The 24,418-nt window shown below is 45.1% G+C and overlaps 1 protein-coding gene across 1 annotated transcript; it reads left to right on the top strand.

Moving 5' to 3' along the window:
* Window positions 1-24,340, top strand: LOC129728666 (uncharacterized). Its single transcript, XM_055687118.1, has 2 exons — window positions 1-205; window positions 22,962-24,340. The coding sequence occupies exons 1-2, from the start codon at window positions 1-3 to the stop codon at window positions 24,338-24,340; spliced, it is 1,584 nt and encodes a 527-aa protein (XP_055543093.1).
* The last annotated feature ends 78 nt before the right edge of the window (window positions 24,341-24,418 follow it).

Here is a 24,418-nt window from a genome sequence, read left to right as displayed (position 1 = left end):
ATGAGTTCGATGAACAGTTTCGAAGAGAATAACATATTGTTCGAATTTTGTGAACGTCAACTGGACCTGTTGGAGGAAGATCTCCAAAGACTGCTCAACACCCCACGTTTGTTCACAAAAAGGGAAGTGGCAGCTTATACCCGGGTCCTGGAAACACTCTACATGCTGGGCGCAGTCGCCGCATCAGAACACGCCGAGACTCGAGGTAGACTAGAGAATTTTTCAACCCGTAAGGATGAGCTCGACACTTTACTCATATGGAATCGTGACAATCATTAAGAGCTAAGTATTCTGTTCAACGTTGTAAAACATATATACTAGATAATGTTTCTTTTAGGGAATTATATCGGATATACAGATTGATGATTTGAATTTTGATTGATTGATGATGAAAAAAACCAATCCCGGTGGAAACTATGGTCGTATGCTGACTGGGAAGGGGGTCGTACGTGGCTACAAACGACAAATCCGATGAAGTCAAAGATGAGTTCTATGACAAGCTTGAGCGAATCTATGACGAGTGCCCAAAATACGTAGTAAAAGTCGTCATCGAAGACGCAACAGGTTGGGAGGGAGAAATTCTTCCGTCCGGTCATTGGAAGGCATAGCCTCCCCTCGTCAACCAATGAAAACGGCCTGAGGCTGATAAACTTTGCCGCGGCCAGAGGAATGGCCATATGTAGCTCTTATTTTCCACGTTTGAATATTCGGAAACACACCTGGAGGCATCCAAATGGAGGAGCCTGCTCCCAGATCGATGGCGTGGCAGCAGAATACGCCAGAGAGCTGGATCAACGGATCGCAGAACAGCAGGAGGAAGGAGTAGAAGACATAAATGGGCTGTGGAGCAGTATTCACGGCGCCATCGAAACGACTGCCAGAGAGGTGGTAGGTACGACGCGTGGAAGACAGCCTAACGGCTGATTCGATGCTGAGTGCCAGAGAGCGACAGATGAGAAGAACCGTGCCTGGAGCCGCATGCTCACTGCGGCTACGCGTCAGAACAGAGAGAATTACAGGGTGGCAAGAGCTGCCGAAAATAGAACCCACCGTCGGAAGAAGCGCGAGTACGAAGAGCAGGTGCTCGCCAGCGCAGAGGACAGCTATGCTCAAAACGACGTGCGGAGATTCTATAGAACTGTCAACAGAGTCAGAAGCAGGAATTTCCCGGTGCCGGTCATGTGTAATGACAAGGACGGCAACCTGCTTACTGATAAACCGACGGTTGCAGCCAGGTGGAAGGAGCATTTTCAGGCGCTATTGAACGGTGAGGAGCCGGATGAGCAGAGCAGAAACAGGATGACGATTATGAGTGATGAACAAGCTGTGGAGCCACCAACACAGGAGGAGGTGAAAAAGGCGATTAGTGAGCTGAAAAACGGCAAGGCCGCTGGGAAGGACGGTATCCCGGCCGAACTTCCAAAAGCGGGAAGCGAGTGGCTGTACTATGCGGTCCACCAGATAATACTAAGAATCTGGGCGGACGAACAAATGCCGAACGACTGGTTTTTTTTTTTTTTTTTTTTTTTTTTAAATGTGGCGGGGAAATCTGCAAACAGACACCTGAGAAGAGAACTCAGGGTGTGGGGATGAGACTAGTGGAGAGATGCTGGGGTAGTTACACTCGCCCAGACACCTACTGATCCCTGTCCCGACCCACTAAAACCCCTCCAGTCTCCAGCCCTGGTCTTCCCGGAACGACGGTTCAGTATTACGTCGGGGAGTGGCTTTTGTGCGTGATGCACTCTCTTTACTCTTATAACCTCCTAGCTAACTACCTGGAGACTGGTAATAAGCTACCACTGGCGTGTTGGTGGTTGACCCGCCACACACGTTGCAGCTCCAGAATAATCTGAGAGGCGGCCGCACAGACCGCGTTCCAGATGTCCGGGTCGTCGCACATCCTCCGGACTAGATTGTCCGGGGTAGTGCCAGGCCCGCTCACAGCCATCATGTTGCTCCTCGCTCTTGCGAAACGGTGGCATACGAAGAAGACATGCTCAGCAGTCTCCTCCTCCTCCACGCACTCGGGACACATGGGGGACACCGCGTGTCCGAACCTGTGCAGATATTGCCTGAAACAACCATGGCCTGACAGGATTTGTGTCAGGTGGAAGTTCACTTCACCATGTCGTCTCCCGACCCAGCCGGATATCGCCGGTATGAGTCGGTGCGTCCATCTGCCCTTTGTGGAGTTGGACCATTCCCGCTGCCAGCGGAGCATCGAGAATGACCTTCTGGTACCTCGTATGCCCCTTGTGTCACGTTGGTCGAAACACTCTGTCCTCCTTGATGGCGATGCTGATAGGCATCATGCCAAGACACAGATTGCATCGTATGACACCGTACGATACGCACTCGCAACTCTCAGGCACATGAGCCTGTAGGTACTTTCCAGTTTACCACGGTAACTGTTAGTACCTAGCGCTCTGGACCACACTGGCCCACCATACCTAAGTATGGACGAAACCACGCTGGCAAAAAGTCTTCGCTTGCTGCCATAAACCGCTGAGCTATTGGACATCATAAGAGATAGTGCTGCAATAGCCGATGAGGCCCTCTTACAGGCATAGTCGAAGTGACTCCTGAACGTGAGCTTGTCGTCCACCATAACCCCCAAGAGCTTCAGGGATCGCTTCGAGGTGATGGTGCAGTCTCCGACTCTGACCACCGCCTGTTGCTCCGATTTACGGTTGTTCACAACCGTGACCTCCGTCTTATGATGCGCGAGCTCCAGTTTCCTGGAGCGCATCCAGTCCTCGACCTTGCGTATACAGTGCGCGGCCGTCAACTCGACCTCCTCGATAGACTCGCCGTAAACCTCCAGCGTTATGTCGTCTGCAAAGCCGACGATCACAACCCCTACAGGGAACTTGAGTTTCAACACTCCGTCATACATGACATTCCACAACACCGGGCCCAGGATAGAACCTTGCGGAACTCCTGCGGTAATTGGGACGCACTTCTGACCCTCCTCCGTGTCGTAAACAAGTACTCGATTCTGGAAATAATTTTCCAGAATCTTGTACAGCGACACCGGTACATGGATGCTCCTGAGCGCGAGCGCTATGGAGTCCCAACTGGCACTATTGAACGCATTCTTCACGTCGAGCGTGACGATTGCGCAGTAGCGTATTCCCCTTCTCTTGCGCTGGTTTGCTACCTCCGCCGTCTTGATGACGGAAGAGATTGCGTCCAGCGTGGACCTGCCCTTCCGGAAGCCGAACTGGTTACTTGCCAGACCGTGTACACCCTCCATGTACCTCACCAGTCTGTTGAGGATGATCCTCTCAAGCACCTTGCCCGCGGTGTCCAGCAGGCAGATAGGCCTATATGCCGATGGGTCCCCTGGCGGTTTCCCAGCCTTCGGCAATAAGACCAGTCTCTGCCATTTCCACCTGTCCGGAAAGAGACAGTCATCCAGGCACCTCTGCATGACTGCCCTGAACAGCCCGGGGGCCGTTTTTATCGCCAGCCTGATCGCCAGGTAAGGGATACCATCCGGTCCCGATGCCTTGCTCACCTTTAGGGATTTGGCGATCACGATGAGTTCCTCATTCGTAACCCTTGCCTCCTCCCCTGCCTCGACACGGCTGTCGTCGCTCACGGATTGGATGCTCGGCAGGTTGGCCGACCATCTCTGGTCTATGTCTGAGATACTGGAACGTCGGACGTGAGACTCGACTGCCGGAGGCCAAGGACTTGGCTCGTGGCGTGGAAAGAGTCCCTCGATGATACGCTCCAGCGCGCCTTTAGTCTTGGCCATTACGATCCTGTAGGCGTTACCCCACGGATTTGTATTGGCACTCGCACATAGCCTATCGAAGCAGGCCCTCTTGCTGGCCTTTATCGCACTCTTTAGCATCGATCTTGCCGAACTGAATGCTGCGCGGCGCTCTGTCCTCTCTTCTTCGTTTCGCGCACGCTGCATCCTCCGTCTTGCACGGAGGCACGCACTGCGAAGGTCGGCTATCGCGTCCGTCCACCAGTAAACCGGTGGCTTTCCATTCCTAGGTTGGCGAGTCCTAGGCATGGTGGCGTCGCACGCCCGCGATAGCATAGCAACTAGTTGGTCAGCAGTCGGGCGGATCCAACTGCCTCCCTCGCGCTCCCTTCTCATTGCCTCTTCGAATACCTCGGCATCAAAGTGCGATGTCTTCCACCCGCGAACGGTCGGAGTGTTGGCTCTACCCGTCGCTTGCCGCCTCTCGTTGTTGTCTACACTATAACAGACCGCCTGGTTGTCGCTATTAGTGTAGCCATCGTCTATCCTCCAGTTCTTGATCAGTCCTGGGCTGGAGAACGTCACGTCGATGATCGACTCCGCACCATTTCTGCTAAATGTACTTTTGTTCCCAACGTTGGCCAGATCTAGGTTGAGCTTTGCAAAAGCCCCCAACAGGATCTGGCCCCTCTGGTTCGTGAAGCGACTTCCCCACTCAACAGCCCAAGCGTTGAAGTCGCCCGCCACCACCAACGGCGTTAGGCCCGTTAGCTCCATGGATAGGAGGTCGACCATCTGGGTGAACCTTTCGGTAGACCAACGTGACGGAGCATAGCAACTGCAGTAGAACACTCCGTTTACCTTAGCAACTACGTACCCTTCTTCTGAGGTTGAGACAACCTCCTGAACCGGGAACTTGCTCGTCGTACATATGGCCGCCAAACTGGACCTATCCGCAACCCAGTTACCGTTTCCGGGAGGGATGCGGTAGGGATCCGATATGACGGCGATGTCTGACAACGACTCAGTGGCTGCTTGGTGTAGCAGCTGCTGAGCCGCGAAGCAATGGTTCAGGTTCAGTTGCGTCACCCTTACGCCCGTGGTTTCGCAGCCGGCTTACCAGCTGGGCACCTGGGGCCTCCCATAAAGTGTTTGGCGTCCCGTTTCCCGGAACATACCATGCACTTGGGAGACTCCACACAGTCCTTTGCTTTATGGCCTGCACCTGCACAGCTGGCTCCTATCGGGCCCCTTGCAGGTCCAGGACTTATGTCCGCCCTCAAAGCACCGGAAGCAAATGTCTGGTTGCTGTAGTATGCCCAGAGGACATACAGACCAGCCGACCTTCAACTTGCCCTCTTTCAGGGCCAGGTTAGCGTCCGCCGACGGTAGTCGGAAGGTAGCTATCTGGGTCCCCGCCGGACCTTTGCGGAGGCGGATTGACTCCTTAGCCACCTCCACCCCGCACTTCGCTTTTAGGGCTTGTGCAATGTCACACCCCTCAGTGATTTTGTCCAGGTTTTTAAGCTGGAGAGTCACTTCTGAGGTGAGTGCCCGCACTTGCACCTCCTTCCCTAGGACCTTCTCAGCTACCGTTTTGTAGGTAGCCCCCTTGTTCTTGGCGTCCTTCCGGAGCTCAAGTATCATCTCGCCAGTGCGAGATCGGCGGATACTCCGCACATCCGCCCCCAGATCCTTGAGCTGGGTTTCCCCCCTCATCTTCTTCAAGACTTCTGAGTACTTCGACCCATCCGTCTTGAGTATGAGGGCATCACCCCTACTCCGCGCCTTTTTGACCTTTTTTGGTCCTCTGGCCGCTCCGCCATCAAGTCGCGTCGCACCTTCCCGACGCTTCCTACCCTCTACGGTAGTCCAAGGGTTGCCCGTAGCCTCCACCTGTGCCTTTTCCGCGGTGGACCTTGAACCGGTTGGCGTGTGTTCCCGTGGGAGTAGCACGACCAATCGTTTCTTGGTGTTCCCGGGGGCCGTCTGTCTGCACCTCTTTAGATGCAGTCGCCCTCCCGGTCCTGGCCGCTTTCTCGGCCGCCTTCACCCGAGCTACGAGTTCTTCGTGCTCCTTTCTGGCTTCATCAATGGTGCTCCGAAGCAGGAGGAGGCTCTGCTTCAGGTCGCCAGCGATGTATCGCCTGTTCGCCAAGAACTCGATTATGGCATCGAGTTGTTCATACAGCGCCGCCACTCTTGGCCGCGTGTCCATACACCTTTCGACGGCCTTGACTAGCAAGGGACCGTCTACCGAGATGTCTGGTGTGGACACCGACGGATTCGCCGTTTTTCCACCTCCAGACTTCGCCGCATCCGTCTCCGCTTTCTTCTGCGGAGACCGCTGGATGCCACCTCGTGCGAAGGGATTTGGCAACCCCTCCGCACCCGTCTCTTTTGTTTTTGAGTTGAACATTTTTGTTTATTGGGTCCCCCTACCAGCCGCTATCCTTATCCATAATGGAGTAGTCGCCTAAATGGTCCCAAGGTAGTCTATGCCGGAGCAGTGAGGCCATGGCTAGGGGCGGCTGCCATAGCGCCTTATGGGCAACTATGACACCCCCGACCGGCGCAAGTCAGGAAAAGACATCTGATCCTACTCCTGCCGGGTTCCCACCCGGCAATGGACTCGGAACGTACTGGAAGGCCTGTCAGGTTTTACGGGACGGAGACCCCTGCACCGGTTGTAATCTCGCCGTTTCAAGCCGTTATCACACGACATTACTAAGGGAGCTCGGCGCAGGTGCCAGCCCAAAATCATGGTACGAAAACGAAGTCCGACTCTTATCCTATAGTGATGCGACCAGTTGCCGTAATTGGGAACATTACTGGCATCAGTCCCAATGGGCGGTATAGTGCATTTGGGTGGTGGGAGCGGCACTACTCGCTCCGTCGGAGCTGCTTCCGGCCAGTGTGGCTTTTGCGAGAATTCAGCGGCCCAGTGCCTGAATCTCGCCACGACCTAGGCTAGCTCCCGCTGATGGTCCGGGACTGCTTGCTAGCAGTGAGCACTTCCGTGGCCTTCGGTAATCGCCAACTACCGACCCGTGGTGGCATTCAGCTCTGCCGAACGACTGGTTGGAAGGCCTCATATGCCCTATCTATAAGAAGGGCCATCGATTGGATTGTGGCAACTATCGAGGGATAACGTTGCTCAACTCCGCATATAAAGTGCTCTCCCGTATCCTGTTCTTCAGATTGAATCTTTTGTTGGCGAATACCAGGCTGGTTTCCGACAAGGGCGTTCCACGACGGATCAAATTTTCACCCTGCGACAGATCCTCGATAAGTTCCGGGAGTACAACTTATCGACTCACCATCTTTTTGTGGACTTCAGGGCGGCATACGACTCAGTGAAAAGAAACGAGCTGTGGCAGATTATGCTGGAACAAGGTTTCCTGCGAAACTAATAAAACTGAGTCGTATGACACTGGAGGGATCAAAATCGTGCGTGCGGATAGCTGGCGAGACATCAGCCGCGTTCGTAACGTTGGATGGACTGAAGCAGGGGGATGCGCTCTCCAACCTACTGTTTAACATCGCTCTTGAGGGTGCAGTACGAAGAGCAAACGTCGAAAGAAACGGTACGATCATCACGAAATCTCACATGCTTCTTGGCTTTGCGGACGACATCGATATCATCGGTATCAACCGTAAGGCCGTGGAGGAGGCCTTCGTACCATTTAAGAGAGAAGCAGCGAGATTGGGACTTGTCATTAACTCTGCCAAAACGAAGTACATGGTAGCTAGCAGAGAGCGTGGGAGTCCCCGTGGTGTTGGTGCTGAGGTGGAGATAGATGGGGAACGATTTGAAGTGGTTGACAAATTCGTTTATCTTGGTACGCTTGTGACATGTGAAAACGATATGAGCCGTGAAGTAAAACGACGAGTTGCAGCTGCGAACAGGGCTTTCTACTGCGTAACCAGCTAAGGTCCCGTAGTTTGCAAACTCGCACAAAACTAGCGCTGTATAGGACGCTGATACTCCCGGTGGCCCTTTACGGACATGAAGCATGGACGCTGAAGGAAGCTGATCGACGAGTGCTCGGAGTTTTTGAGCGTAAAGTTCTGCGATCGATACTTGGCGGTAAACTGGAAGATGGAGTGTGGCGCAGACGCATGAATCACGAGTTGTACCAGGTATACAAACATGCTGATATAGTGAAGGTAATACAGCGGGAAGGCTTCAGTGGGTTGGACATGTAGCCAGGATGCCTGACGAGAGAGCCGCCAAAACTATCTTCAGTAGAGAACCAGGAAGAGGCCGTCGACTCCGTGGTAGGCCTCGCACGCGGTGGATGTGCGCGGTGGAAGAAGATGCACGACCTGCTGGTGTACGGGGAGACTGGAGAACGGCTGCCCAAGACAAAAGAAGCTGGACATCTCTAATTCGTTCGGCCCTAGACCGGTGAACGGTCCGTTAGCCAAAAAAGTAAAGTAAAGTAAGTACTTTGTCAAGCCATCTTGATATATGCACAAATTCCGACAAAAATCGTTGCAGTCCTCAATTGCAACGATTAGCTCACTTTATAGTATGTAAGATAGTTTTAAGTTTATTTTAAGTTTATTTTAAGTTTCGTTTTTTTCCTTTTTTTTTTCTTGATAAGTAGGTTTAATAATTTTTCTACAATTACATTATCTTAACTGCGAAAGCTAATAACATTCAATAATACTAAAAAGCGTACAAATATATATAATAGTGTTGAAATGTCACCATTTGTGGCAGAACACACAATACCAATTCCGAATAGATATTTTAGTACATAAATAAATCATTACAAACTCCCCCTCCTCCTATAAATAAAAAAAAAAGGTGATAGTGTATACTAAATGGGATTTTACAAATATTATGTTCTGAGTATAAGGATAATGTTAGGGCATCGAAATCTATATTTGCCTTATGATTTAGTAGGAAATCGGTTCCGAGCAAACCTGCTACGTAGTTAGGCATTTTGTCTACTACATGAAATTTTACTTTAAATTTATAATTAATATTGTGTGTTCTGCCACAAATGGTGACATTTCAACACTTTTATATATATATATATATATATATATATATATATATATATATATATATATATATATATATATATATATATATATATATATATATATATATATATATATATATATATATATATATATATATATATATATATATATATATACAAGTGTATATATAGTATATATATATATATATATATATATATATATATATATATATATATATATATATATATATATATATATATATATATATATATATATATATATATATATATATATATATATATATATATATACAAGTGTATATATAGTGTATATATATATATATATATATATATATATATATATATATATATATATATATATATATATATATATATATATATATATATATATATATATATATATATATATACAAGTGTCGCGCCATTGAGTTCATTACATCCGCCACGATATTCATAATGCGATTCGAACTTATTCAGTTTGAAAATGTAACACCGCAACAATAAATCGTACGCAAGGATACTGGATCTTTGACCGAATCGAGACAACTTCAAATGATCGGATATCTCCACGTAAGGTGATCCTCTTTATACCGAAAGCTATTGCGCGTTGTTGATCTATCTAAAAATAGGCCACTTGAAATGTATAAACACGGAGTCTCTCTAGGTTCGGTCAACCGGATATTTTCTATATAACAGATCGACTAACGACGTCTCTCGTATTCACTTCGTCTGCTCTAAAAAAACGATCCCGCGAAAAACACACCTGAAAAACGGAATATAAAAATGATGCGCGCTTGTTACGGAAACGAACCATGAGTATCTTTCTTGCCAAACACCGCGATCCTCTGCGTACGACGCGCGTGAAGTAGCCTTTACCACTTGTTGCAACCAGATATTTGTTAATCTCGAGTACACGTTGGCCGCGATTCTTTGGAAGGTATACATCGCGTTTTCGTTAGTCACGATATTTATCGACCGAACGAAATCTTCGGTGAGACATGAACAAGCATCTGGGTAAACTCCGCGAAATCACTTAATTTCGAAAACGTTCATATGAGCAAAACTCTCCCGAACCGGAAACGCGGTTTACACCGAAGCATTACGCACGACCGCTATTTTTCCTTCTACCGACGCAGACGCTCGGGGATACGACATTTCGATGTGAATGTTACCTATTTAATAGAAAAATTGGCAAAGTTTCATGCATACAAAGCCTTAATAATTTAAAAACGAAGTTATCCATATTGACCAATATATAGTCTCAAGTTTATTAACAAAATGCCGAACCAGTTCAACAGGAATTCTAGACTTTGTCTCAAGAACAAACTGTTAATTTACTAACAAATATTTAGGCCAGCAATGTTATATGCAGTTCCCATCTGGACAAGTTGTTGTGCAACCAGGAAGAAGACACTTCAAAGGATTCAGAATAAACTTTTGAAAATGATTTTGAAGCGTCCTCCCTGGTTCAGCACGAACGAGCTACATAGGCTCACTAATGTAGAAACATTAGAAAATATGTCAAGCCAAATTATCAACAAATTCCGACAAAATCGTTGCAATCCTCAATTGCACCGATTAGCTCAGTCTATAGTCAGTAAGATAGTTTTAAGTTTATTTTAAGTTTTGTTTTATTCCTTTTTTTCTCTCCTTGACAAGTAGGTTTAATTATTTTCCTACAATTACATTAACTTAACTGCGAAAGCTAATAACATTCAATAATATAAAAAAGCGTACAATTATATATATATATATATATATATATATATATATATATATATATATATATATATATATATATATATATATATATATATATATATATATATATTTATAGTCATTTTTTCCAATAAGTTTAAACATGTTAGTTATGATAAAAGGTTTTACACTGACGGACCTAATCTAGATGAGTTCACTGGCTTCGGTGTTTTCCACGAAAATTTTACCGCCTCCTACAAACTCGATGCTCATGCTTCCGTGTACGTCGCAGAACTTGCTGCCATTCAGTACTCTCTTGGGATCATCGAAACCCTGCCCATAGACCACTACTTCATCTTCACAGACAGTCTCAGTGCCATTGAGGCTTTGCGATCGATGAAGACTGTGAAGCGCACCCCGTATTTCCTGGGTAAATACGGCGGTTTTTAAGTGCTTTAACAGATAAAAATTACCGGGTTACCTTAGCGTGGGTCCCTTCTCATTGTTCCATTCCGGGCAATGAAAAGGCTGACGCTTTAGCTAAGGTGGGTGCTATTGATGGCGATATTTATGTAAGACCAATTGCTTATGATGAATTTTATAGCATTTTGCGTCAGAGAACACTCAACAGTTGGCAATCATCATGGAACTCAGATGAACTGGGACGGTGGATACATTCCGTTTTTCCTAAGGTATCGACGAAAGCATGGTTCAAGGGGTTGGATGTAGGTCGGGACTTCATTCGCGTGATGTCCAGACTTATGTCCAATCACTATACGTTAAACACGCATCTCTTTCGTATAGGGCTTGTAGACAGTAATCACTGCGTTTGTGGCGATGGCTACCATGACATCGAGCATGTTGTTTGGTCGTGTACCGAATACTGTGGTGTTAGGTCTGTGCTTATAGATTCCCTTCGGGCCCGAGGAAAACAACCGAACGTACCCGTTAGAGACATTCTGGGAAGCGGTGATCTCCAGTACATGACACAGCTATACGTGTTCATAAAACACGCTGGTATTAAAATATGAAACTCTTCTATCTATTTGTTAGATTACCATTCCCGCTACACGCTGAAAGAAGATGATACACTAAGCTGGAGACACTCAAACGAAGACTCGGCATCTTTATGTTCACGCAGACACCTCAGTCCAAACTGCTCAAATAGAACATCACTGCTTAGCCATGTACAAATAAATAAATCGTATAACTCAATATAGTTAAAATCAAAATTGTAACTCCCCTCCTCTCACCTTAAATCCCCAAAAGAAAAGGCCTCCCTCTTTTCCCTGCTAATTTAGAATTTAAAAAAAATGTACTTGGCTCAGTTAAACATAAATTGTATCGTGCCGTGTCAAATAAACTATTTAAACTATTTATTTAAACATGGATATCGTGGTGTTACCCGAGTCCGATATGGGAAACCGTTATGGTCTAGTCATGCAGGATGACTTGACGAGATACCTAATTGTCGCTCCAATGGAGAATCAAGAAAGCCAGACGGTAGCCAAGACTTTCGTAGAAAATTTTATTTGTAAATTTGGTGCCCCGTTGGAGCTAGTCACAGACAACAGCGCAAATTTTGTGAGCTCACTGATGAAAGAGGTGTGCACATTTTAAAGATCAAGAAAATTACTACTAGCCCGTATCATCCACAGGTTAACTTAGTAGAAAGATCAAACCTCGAGTTAAAAACGTATTTGAGACAATTTATTGGCGGAAAGCCGCACACATGGGACGAGTTGTTACCGTTTTACACGTTTGAATCCAATATATTAGTAAACTCGTCCACAGGATATACGCCGTTCGAATTATTGTACGGACGGATAGCTCGAATCCCGACTTCAATCTATAAGCGGAACGGAGTGGAAAAGATGACATATGACGCATACACACATGAAATGAAGAAAATATTTTACGATTTACATGCAAACGCACAAGTCAACCTGAAAAGGAGTAAAGAGAGTCGCAAACAAATTTACGACAGGTCATCTAATGATTACAAACCCATGTGGGGTGAACAAGTATTAGTGAAGGCCGTAGCGACTGGTGCAGGCCAAAAGCTTCAGAACATATGGAAGGGACCATATGAAGTAGTGGACATTCCAAGTGAAATGACCACAGTAATTAGAAACGGCAATCGTTTAGAAAAAGTTCATAATAACCGGCTTAAGCGTTATTATGACTGATTATATGAACTTAAACTATTCTTTCAAGGTTAACGGACAGAATATATTTAATGAAATACGATATTGGATGGCATTGGATGGCATATAATAGCAAGCACCTAAACCTGTATGAAAAAGTAAGGAGGAATTAAAATATAGGCGTGAAGAAATACGAAAAGTCGCCGAAAAAGATGAATGATTTTATTGACGGGAGTTAATAGGCAGAACCAAACGGAATAAAGTATACTGAAGTAAAGGCGTGAAGAAATAGAAAAAGTCGCCGAAAATATAAAGAGCCTTTCAATGACAGGAATCAAAAGGCTTGACAGGGTTTAAAGAAGGAAATGACGTGAAAAAATACGAAAAGTCGCCGAAAGAGATATATAGCCTGTGAGGATAGCGGTCAAATGGCATAACAAAATTGGAAAAATTAAAATACGAATGGAGGCATAAGAGACGAGGAACCCAGCCGATAACAGTTAAAATAAATAGAAAACTTGGGGAATTTGAATGACTAGAATGACCTGTAAGGTGGTAATGGAAAATAAAGAGTTAAAAGAAATTAGAACAGCATTTGTTTGTTTTTTGTTTTGTAAAATGCAAATGTTAACATGGAAAAATTATATAGCGAACAAAAGACCTCATGAAAACGAGATTAATTTAAAATAGCTAATGGCCCAATAATAAATAGAAGAAGAAAATCGATTGATCATCTATTGGGAAATTTTTTGTGATGGAGATAAGCTAAATAACGGACGACAATAAAACTAGGAGAGACTTTGGACAAGAAGGCTAAACCTTTCAGACGAGGGTGGAACTGGTGTTAAAAGATTCCACCTATCTATTGTTAGCTAAGATCGGGCGAGTGGAAACAACGGGAGTGACTACACGGAACGATTGAGATGAATGCGTATCAGGTGAACGGACAAGGGAGTTGTCAACCCAGTATGAATGAAAGTGCAAGATTTTTCTTTTATTTCCTAACCTTATTATCTTTCAGGAATCACTAGAGCGAGTAGTCGCACCTTCGGACGGAAATGATTTTTAATGTAAAACAAAAAAAAAATATCGAATATCAATGTTAGAGGATGCACGATGGAAAAAATTAGTAAAAAATGCACATTTGAAATGTTACGTTTGTAGAATCGGATAAATAAATCAAATACTAAAAACGATGTACAACTTAGTAGGGGAAAAGAAACCGAATTATGTCATCCGAAAAGAAGAAAAATACGGGCCTTGATTGTAAGTAGAAGTAGGTAGATAATAGAATGTAAGAAGCCCGTACACGAGTAAACAGTAATTTTAAACAGTAAGTGGAAAAAGTAACGAAACCAAAAAAAGGTTTGAAGAAATAATGGCAAAAAATGCACCACTTGCTTAGTAGGGCAGCTAGCATCTAAGAAATGACAACGAGACGAGTTCCCGATCATCGAAGACTACCGAGGCGATTACAAGGGACGCTGAGATGGGGGCATACCATGATGCCCAATACAGCGCGAAAAGGAAAACAGACGGTTGCGAGGGGAGTTGAATGGCGGGTGTCTATGGTCGAGATGGAGATAAAGCCAAACGATATTACCAAGAGGAGACGAGCAGTATCCAGTTTTTGACCCCTGAAGAGGCCAGATGTGCAACCGAACTCAATCAATGCGGCTCATGGTCGAGCCAGAATCGAGACTTCAGCGCGAAGACGAATACAGCAAACTACACAGCAAAGGGCGTAATAATTTGTTTTAAATATATATTACTCATTGAGAGTTATTGACTTCTACAAATTCGAGGATTCGAGGTCAAAGCCAAACAAGCAAAATGACGCTATAAAATTTTGCTCTTTTGAAATCTACAATGTTCTTTCCGCACTACGATTTGAAAGTGTACGCACATATGTTAGCGGGTAATTGGACACCCCGCGCAGGCGGTTAAGGATGCTAAACCAAGTGACTGCATTATGCAACAGAGCCGGTGACATTCGCAAATCTTTTCGCCACACGGTGCGTAATAATATTATATGCCAAACAAAATACAGCTGATTTATGTCAAAGGGACACGGCTAATCCAACATTGAAGTTCAACAACAAACTCTGAACAATCGTAAAACAACCAGCTGAACTGCAGCCTTAATTAGAGTGCAATGGCAACCATTGAACTATTGTAAATAACTCGATGAAGTCTTAAGGATGAGTTCGCGAGGATGACACCACAACCAACCGATGAGAACCTCTATTGCCAGACGCAACCTCCCGTTCCAAACCCCCTGTAACCCGACGCTTGAACACGACAGCCAAGCAGCGGATATCTACAAGGCGCAACGCACCAGGCTAGCGAACGTTTTTTAATGAAGATATTCCATGTCCGATATTGTTAATTTATGTAGAAACGATATGTATCACCATTGTACTTCATTGAATTTTACGTGCCGAAGAATTAAGGCATATTACATAAGAACGAATATGTACATAGTTTCATAAAAACGCGAAAATAATTGTAATAAAATAGCACACCTATCGGCCGTCAGAACGGACCATGTGACCACGGCCGCCTGCCGTTGTCCCCCAAAACAAGATCATTTGTGAAGAAAGCAGGAAAGATCTTGAAGAAAGACCGCGAACGGTTCTGCTATGCAAGCGTTGGCGATAGCACTTTGCCTTCCGCGATGAATAGTCACCAAAGCCACCGAGGCATTGAATAAACAAAAATAAAGAACTAGACAAACGGTAGCGTCGCTCAGCGTCGCCCATGCTTACGCGCGGATTCTTAGCGCTTACGCTGGCGCACGTGTTTGGGAACAAATGTTATGGCGCTCTCAATCAGAATGCCCAAAATGTATTAAATGTTAAGGGGAGCTGCGTAGCCACAAGGTTACAGAGTCCGCTTTGTCAAGCGGATGGTCGTGGGTTTGAATCTTAGTAGAACCAGGCCATCCGATTTCAAAAAGGACTTTAAGCATGGGTTTATTCCCAGGCTCCCCACCAGTTACCCTCCCTTTACGCTGAAATCTACAAATACCTTTGCGTGACTTCCTCTAAACAAAAAATAAGTCCCTCCTATCAATAAAACTGGCCAGAAGGACGCACGACGAAACTTCTCCAGGGAATTATAATTGGTGATATTTGGCAAGAGGAACGAGTATCGGTATAGTAGATCAGTAAGCGTGTAAGGAAGAGTAGCACATTACACACAAGCACTGATGAACAATAATAATAAGCATGCCACTTCTCAATAGAGGTATTGCTATTAACAGAAGTGCGAGGTACAGCAGACACCCGGCATATCTCACAATAGATCTACGATTCTGGTCGCAGTGAGGAAGTCCATACAGGTAAATAAATGTTAAGCACAAGAAAGAGACAGGCCAAGAAATGCCATAGGCCAGTATAGAACAGCTAGGTATGTGGTGACCGGATAGAAGGGGAAAAGCCTTTCGCTCTGAGTTACCTGCAGGGTATATTTAAGCAGTGATGTACAAAATAAAAATTAATTATCATCAGCTCTAATCTGGTGTATTAATTCCGCGCCGACTGTGCGTACAGGATCTGTCAGAAAGTCCTGGTAGAGGTAAGATACAGCCTCTAAAAATGAACCGATGCGTAGTATGTCTCATGTGTTCAATTGTTGCTATTTTGTGTTTGATTTTAATGTCTCTCGTGTTAGGAATAAGAACAGCTTCAAGAGTATTTTCAGTTGATTAATCTTTAGTAATCTTAATTTTAATCTGTCATTGGGGTATTTTATATGTTGACATATAAATGAATAAATAAATAAAAAAAAAACATAATTTAAATGTGGTATCGTACTATCGGCCATAGGATATAATCAAAGTCGAATAACAAATCGTTTAAAAGGATTGGTTTTATCGAAATGACAACATCCTCGACTTTTGGCTTCTGTACATCGCCTCAATTCTAAATATATTCAAATTGGGTGGTATTCGGTCATTTTCAGCAGATTTTCTGGCATCAATCTGACGCCGGAAATACCCATATTGGGAGGTATTTAGTTATTTTTGTTGTTTTTTCAGAAACTAAGAGTGGTCGTCTTTAAATTCAAAATGGTGTCCAGGGTCAATGTTTGGTTTCTATGCATCATCTCGATTACGGAAATATCCATATTGTATGTATGTGTGTGTTGAAGTTGCTATCAAGCAATTCAAAATGGTGCCTGAGGTCAATTGTTAGCTCATTGAATCATTCTGGTTCCAGAGATATGTGGGATGGTATTTGGTTATTTAATGCTGTTTTTCACAAACCGGAAGTCGCCATCTTGGATTTAAAAATTGTATTTAAGATAATTTCTGGCCTCTGAGCGTCATTCTGGTTGAAGAAACACCCATATTGGGTGTTCTTCGATCATTTTCGGCTGTTTCCCAGGAACCGGAAATCACCAACCTAGGATCTAAAATGGGGTTTGTGGTCGATTTCAGCTGCTGTGTATAATTCTAGATCCGGAGATACTCATGTTAGACGTAAATCGGCCATTTTTAGCTGTTTTCCAGAAACCAAAAGTTGCCATCCTACAATACAAAATGGTGTCTGAGGTCAATTTTTAGCTTCTTGCAACATTTTGGCTTCGGAGATACTTATATTGGGTGGTATTTGGTCACTTTCTGTCATCTGGGCGTCATTCTGGTTCCGAAAACATTCATATTGAATGGCATTTGTTCATTTCCGGCTGTTTGCCAGACACCGGAAGTCACCATCTTAAAATTCAAGATTGTGTCTGTGATCAATTTTTAACTTCTGTGCATCCGGAGATACACATATTTAATGGGAATCGGCCATTTCAGGACCTGTTCTGTGTCGCCAGAAACCGGAAGTTGTCATCTTACAATTCAAAATGTCGTCTAAAGTCGATTTGTGGCTCCAGTGCATCATTACGATTCCGGAAATACCCATATTGGGTGGTATTTGGTCGTTTGCCGCTGCTTTTCCGAAACCGGAAGTTGCCATTTTGGATTCCTTAATGGCATATGGAGACAATTTCTGGATTTTGAACGTCATACTGGTTAAAGAAAAACTCATATTTGGTGGTATTTGGTCATTTTCAGCTGTTTTTCAGAAACCGGAAGTCGCCATCTTAAAACTCAAAATGGTATCTGAGGTCGATTTTAGCTCCTGTGTATCATTCTTGATACGGATATTATTATATTGGGGTGGAACGTGTCTAAATGCTCAGAAATCTCGTTTGGCCGTAAGCGTGCTCTATACCATCACAACTACTCGCTTTTTGGTACTGATTTGAAGCGTGAAACGACAGTTAAAGATCTAGGATTGCTACTTGATTCGAAGCTAAACTTTAAAGAACACGTTTCATTCATCGTTTCGGAGGCTTCTTCCCAGTTAGGGTTTATCTCAAGATTTTCTAAAACAATTCCGCGACATTTATTACCTAAAGGCTCTATTCTGTGCTCTGGTACGCCCAATACTGGACTATTCTGAAATAATTTGGTGTCGTTTTTATCAAAATGACACACAGAGGATTGAAGTCGTTAAGCAGAAGTTTGTTCGCTTTGCCCTGCGTAGGCTTCCTTGGCGAGACCCCCTCAACTTACCTGGGTTTGCCGATCGTTGCAAACTTATCAATTTAAAGTTTCTAGAAGCGAGGCGATTGTAGGCGATCTGCTGCAAGAAACATTGACTGCAATGCTCTACTGGGTCTTCTTGACATAAACACACGGCGTTGCAATACTCGCTCTCATACTTTCCTTCATATCCAGCCTTCGAGAACCAATTACGGGTTAAATGAACCGCTGCGTAGTATGTCTCGTGTGTTCAATCGTTGCTATTTTGTGTTTGATTTTAATGTCTCTCGTGTTAGGAATAAGAATAGCTTTAAGCTTATTTTCAGTTGATTTATCTTACCTTACCTTACCAGTCAGCTCCAGGCCGAAGTGTCCCTTGCTGTTCGAAGAAGTCGTCTCAATTCAACTCGGTCCATGGCTGCAGCTCGCCAGCCATGTTGTCTGCGGAGGCCCCGCAGGTCGTCTTCCACTTGATCGAGCCACCTTGCTCGCTGCGTGCCCCGTTGCCTTGTTCCAGTCGGGTTGTTATCAAGAACCATTTTCACCGGGTTGTCGTCCGACATCCTAACGACATGCCCAGCCCACCGTAGTCTCCCGATTTTCGCCGTTTGAACGATGAGTGGTTCTCCCAGCAGCTGATGCAACTCGTGGTTCATCCGCCTCCGCCATGATCCATCTTCCATCTGCACTCCACCACAGATGGACACCTTTCGTTCGAAAACCCCAATGGCGCGTTGGTCCTCCACGAGCATAGTCCAGGTTTCGTGGCCGTAGAGGACTACCGGTCTGATCAGTGTTTTGTAGATGGTTAACTGCGTGCGACGGCGGTTTTTATTCGAGCGGAGTGTCCTCCGGAGCCCAAAGTAGGCACGATTTCCTGCCATAAGGCGTCGACGAATTTCTCTGCTTGTGTCGTTGTCAGCAGTCACCAGTGAGCCCAGGTACACAAACTCGTCTACCACCTCGATTTCATCACCGCTAATATGAATTCGTGGCAGGAGGTTGACACTGTCTTCTCTGGGGCCTCTTCCTCTCATGTACTTGGTCTTCGATGCGTTCATGGCCAGTCCAATTCGTCCGGCTTCAGCCTTCAGTCTGATGTGCGTCTCCGTCATCTTTTCAAGGGTTCGTGCTACAATATCAATGTCATCGGCGAAACCAAAGAGCTAAACAGACCTTCTAAAAATCGTGCCACTCGTGTCGATACCAGCCCTACGTATCACACCTTCCAAAGCGATGTTGAATAGCAAGCACGATAATCCATCACCTTGCCGTAACCATCTTCGAGATTCGAAGGGACTCGAGAGTGTCCCCGAAACTCGAACTACGCACATCACCCGATCCATCGTCGATTTGACCAACCTTGTCAGTTTATCCGGAAAGCCGTAATCGTGCATAATCAGCCATTGCTGGTCTCGAACGATTGTGTCGTATGCCGATTTAAAATCGATGAACAAGTGATGTGTGGGCACGTTATACTCACGGCACTTCCGTAGGACCTGCCGTACCGCGAATATTTGGTCCGTGGTGGCGCGGGCACCCATAAATCCCGCTTGGTATTGCCCCACGAATTCCCTTGCAAATGGGGAGAGTCGACGGCACAGAATTTGAGAGAGTACCTTGTAGGTGGCGTTCAGCAACGTGATTGCGCGGTAGTTGCAGCAATCCAACTTGTCGCCTTTTTTGTAGATGGGGCACACTGTACCTTCCATCCACTCCTCCGGTACTACCTCCTCCTCCCAAATCTTGGCAATAACCCAGTGTAGCGCCTTAGCCAGTGATTCACCACCGTGTTTTAACAGCTCGCTGGGGAGTTGGTCAGCTCCAGCGGCTTTATTGTTTTTCAGCCGGCCGATCTTCTCTCTAACCTCCTGGAGGTCAGGGGCTGGGATTCTGTCGTCATCTGCGCGTACACCGAGATCTACTACCACTCCGTCGTCGTCCTCTGCTACATCGCCATTAAGGTGCTCATCGTAGTACTGCTTCCACCTGTCAATCACTTCACACTTGTTCGTGAGAAGGTTGCCGCCCAGGTCCCTGCACATGTCGGCTTGTGGCACATAGCCTTTGCGGGAACAATTCAGCTTCTCGTAGAACTTTCGTGTGTCATTCGCACGGTACAGTGCCTCCATCGCCTCGCGATCTCGATCTTCCTCCTGGCACTTCTTCTTCCGTAGGACCGAGTTTTGCCTGTTCCGTGCGCGTTGGTAGCGCTCCACGTTCGCCCTCGTTTGGTGTTGCAGCATTCTCGCTCGTGCTGCATTCTTCTCTTCCACTAACTGTTTGCACTCGTCGTCAAACCAGTCGTTTCTCCTGTTCAGAGCCATAGTACCAAGCGCCGCTACAGCAGTACTACCTATGGCTGATCGAATGTCCCTTCAGCCATCTTCAAGAGTAGCTGCGCCAAGCTGCTCTTCCGTTGGTAATGCTGCTTCCAGCTGCTGCGCGTACTCCCGTGCAACCTCGGTGTCCCGTAGTTGCCCGATGTTTGGTCGCGGTGGGCGACTTTGACGTGTGTTTCGCACCGTCGAAAGTTTTGAGCGCATGCATACTGCAACAAGGTAATGGTCCGAATCAATATTCGCACTGCGGTAGGTGCGAACGTTGATGATATCAGAGAAGAATTTACCATCGATTAGAACGTGGTCGATTTGGTTCTCCACTTGTAAGTCAGGTGATCTCCAGGTGGCTTTGTGGATGTCTTTGCGGGGGAAGAAGGTACTTCTGAATACCATACCGCGAGAGGCTGCAAAGTTCACACATCGTTGGCATCGCGGCTTGTTGGGCCTTCCCCAACCCCCTGTCTCGCCGGAGGGCCATCGTGTCAGCTCTGATTAGAGTCCCACGCTGACACCAGGACGTTGATCAGCCGCTCCTAACATGGAGATCAGACGCTGTTTTGAGCCGCACCATCTTGGTGGACAGACGCCCGGGTTGGCGAAGCATTTCCTCTACCGCCGAGATATGGTGACCGCGCCAACGATCACGTAATTAATCTTAGGTAATCTTAATTTTAATCTGTCATTGGGGTAGTTATTTTATCTGCTGACACATGAATAAATAAATAAATAAGTAAACATAATTTAAATTTGGTATCGTACTATCAGCCACAGGATATGATCAAAGTCGAACAACAAATCGTTTGAAATAATTGGTTTTATCGAAATGACAACATCCTCGACTTTTGGGTTCTGTACATCGCTCTAATTCTAAATATATTCATATTGGGTGGTATTCGGTCATTTTCAGCAGATTTTCTGGCATCAATCTGACGCCGGAAATACCCATATTGGGAGGTATTTAGTTATTTTGGTTGTTTTTTCAGAAACTAAGAGTGGTCGTCTTTGAATTCAAAATGGTGTCCAGGGCCTATGTTTGGTTTCTATGCATCATCTCGATCACGGAAATATCCATATTGTATGTATATGTGTGTTGAAGTTGCCATTTAGCAATTCAAAATGGTGCCTGAGGTCAATTGTTAGCTCATTGAATCATTCTGGTTCCAGAGATACTCATATTGGATGGTAATTATTTACTTTTGGCTGTTTTTCACAAACCGGAAGTCGCCATCTTGGATTTAAAAATTGTATTTAAGATAATTTCTGGCCTCTGAGCGTCATTCTGGTTGAAGAAACACCCATATTGGGTGTTCTTCAATCATTTTCGGCTGTTTCCCAGGAACCGGAAAACAACCTAGAATCTAGAATGGGGTATGTGGTCGATTTCAGCTGCTGTGTATAATTCTAGATCCGGAGATACTCATGTTAGATGGAAATCGGCCATTTTTGCCATCCTGCAATACATAATGGTGTCTGAGGTCAATTTTTAGCTTCTTGCAACATTCTAGCTCCGGAGATACTTATATTTGGTCATTTTCAGCTGTTTTTCAGAAACCGGCAGTCGCCATCTTAGAATTCAAAATGTGGTCGATTTTTACAAATACAAATTAATGTTTAACGGCGCTAATTATATCTGATTTCTTATTCTCTAAAGTATCTCAATAACTACAAGCAATTTTTTATCTTCGCTGCCGACTACGAGCTGAAATTAAAGCTAACTTAAGCCAGAGTGGTTTGTTATTTGATGGTTTTCCATTGCCTTAGGTGAGCAGCATATGCAATATGTTCCGCTGCTGGGCCGAGATATTACGGACTGGCATATATTGGTTATCTCCCTCGGGCGCTGGGAGTACCGTGCGGGTCTGGTTGTTGGTTCCGAATCCAGGGTCTTAACGTGCTCTTGTCCTTTGGTTGGATGTAGGCGGAAGGGAATGGGACTAGAATGGGGCATGGATGGATTTCAGGAAAACGTATATAAGGGACATGTAGGGTGGGTCACGACTCGCCAAGACATCATGAACAGGAACAGCCGGCTGCCTACCTTCGGCCTGTAGGGAAGCTATTAATTTAGACCTGGCGTCGCGGTGTACAGGGCATGACTAAACAAATAAAAGGTCGAGTTGTCCAAAAGCTTCTCAATCATTTTATTACAGTCAGACTTTTGCTTTAACCATTATGTATCAAATTGTAAAAATAACAGGAGTCTCTTATGTCGAAGATTATATAACTTATTTGAACAGAATAGGTGTCATACGAACGGGTTGTCTCTAACAAGTAATTTATTTCATATTAATTTTTATGTGGTTCGAAAAATTTGGAATGAAACGTAACCCAAAGACACAGAGTTAGACGAATTACCTGCTCTGCCAGGTAAAAAAATGCATAGTATATGTCCTGTCGAACCTAGGCTGGATTCTACACTCAATTTAAATAAAGTGAATTTTCAGCGTTGCACTGCAAGTGAGCTGTCTGCTATTCTCTCCCCTGCTCCAGATACTGAAATTCTGACACCGTTTACGGCTACGAGTCGGCGCAGTGTGTCTGATAACGCTATCAGCGTCTTATACCAAAATGTGAGAGGATTGCGCACAAAAGTAGATGAATTCTTTGTTGCGGTATCTGATGCCCAATACGACGTCATAGTGCTGACCGACACTTGGCTCAATGAATGCTTTCACTCCGTGCAACTGTTTGGTGATGCTTACAACGTGTACCGTTGCGATCGGAATCCACACAGCACAAATAAGAAAAGAGGCGGTGGTGTTTTGATAGCAGTTACGAATCGATTAAACTCGCAAATATCTCCTGTACGAATATCTGATATAGTGGAGCAGCTATGGGTTAAAATTGTCGGCTTATACAGAACTATTAGTCTTGGTGTTGTTTATATCAGCTCTGATTGCGCTTCGAATGTGATTTCAATCGATGCACACATAGAATCTGCACTAAGACAATCGAACTCTTTGCAGCCTAACGATATGCACGTTGTTTTTGGAGATTATAATCAACCTAACTTGTCCTGGATAAGTTGCTCGAATGGATATGCGTTTCCCGATCCCAACACATCAGCTTTTTCTGGAGCCAGTTCAGCACTCGTCGATGGATTTGCTCTATTGGGCATTAGACAAATGAGTACAATAGTGAACAACAGAAATCACACGTTGGATCCAGTATTTGTCAATGATGTAGCTAAAGATGCGTGTACCCTATCTGAGGCCCATGAGCCAATTATCGAAGCCGATCTGTTTCATCCTCCGCTGCTGCTCACTTTGTGCATCTCGTTGCCTACGTCGTATGAGTCCTGCAGCGTTAGTAACGAATTCAATTTCGGACACGCTGACTTTGTTGGAGTAAACCAATCACTGCTTGAAACGGATTGGTCTGTACTCGACGATTTTGGAAACGTTGACTTAGCGGCTGACTTCTTCAGTGACACGCTTAGGCAATTTTTTCGACATCACGTACCAACTTTTGGTCCACGCATGAATCCACCTTGGTCTAATGCTAGACTACGATTTTTGAAGCGCAAAAGATCTGCGGCTCTGAAAAAGTATACTTACAGGCGTAATCCCACGACAAAGCAACATTTTTTCCAGATAAGTAATGAGTATAGAGCTTATAATCAATTTCGGTATTCCGAATACGTGAGACGTACGCAAAACGACTTGAAAAAGAAGCCTAAACGATTTTGGTCGTTTGTTAACGAGAAGCGTAAGCAGAGTGGACTCCCATCTAATATGTTTCTTGAGGACCTGGTGTCTGCTAATACTCAAACTACCTGTGACCTGTTCGCGAAACACTTTGCTAGTGTTTTCAGTCCTACCGTAGCTTCTGATTTACAAATTGACGACGCCATGCGTAATATTCCCTAAAAATGTTTTCGAGTTAAACTCAATTCACTTCAGCGAAGCTGATATCAAAGCCGGTCTCCTAAAGCTTAAGACTTCTAA

This window comes from Wyeomyia smithii, chromosome 3 (genome assembly GCF_029784165.1).
Source record: "Wyeomyia smithii strain HCP4-BCI-WySm-NY-G18 chromosome 3, ASM2978416v1, whole genome shotgun sequence".
NCBI lineage: Eukaryota > Metazoa > Arthropoda > Insecta > Diptera > Culicidae > Wyeomyia > Wyeomyia smithii.
Note: the sequence above shows the minus strand (reverse complement) of the source record. Positions and strands in the feature narration are given on the sequence as shown.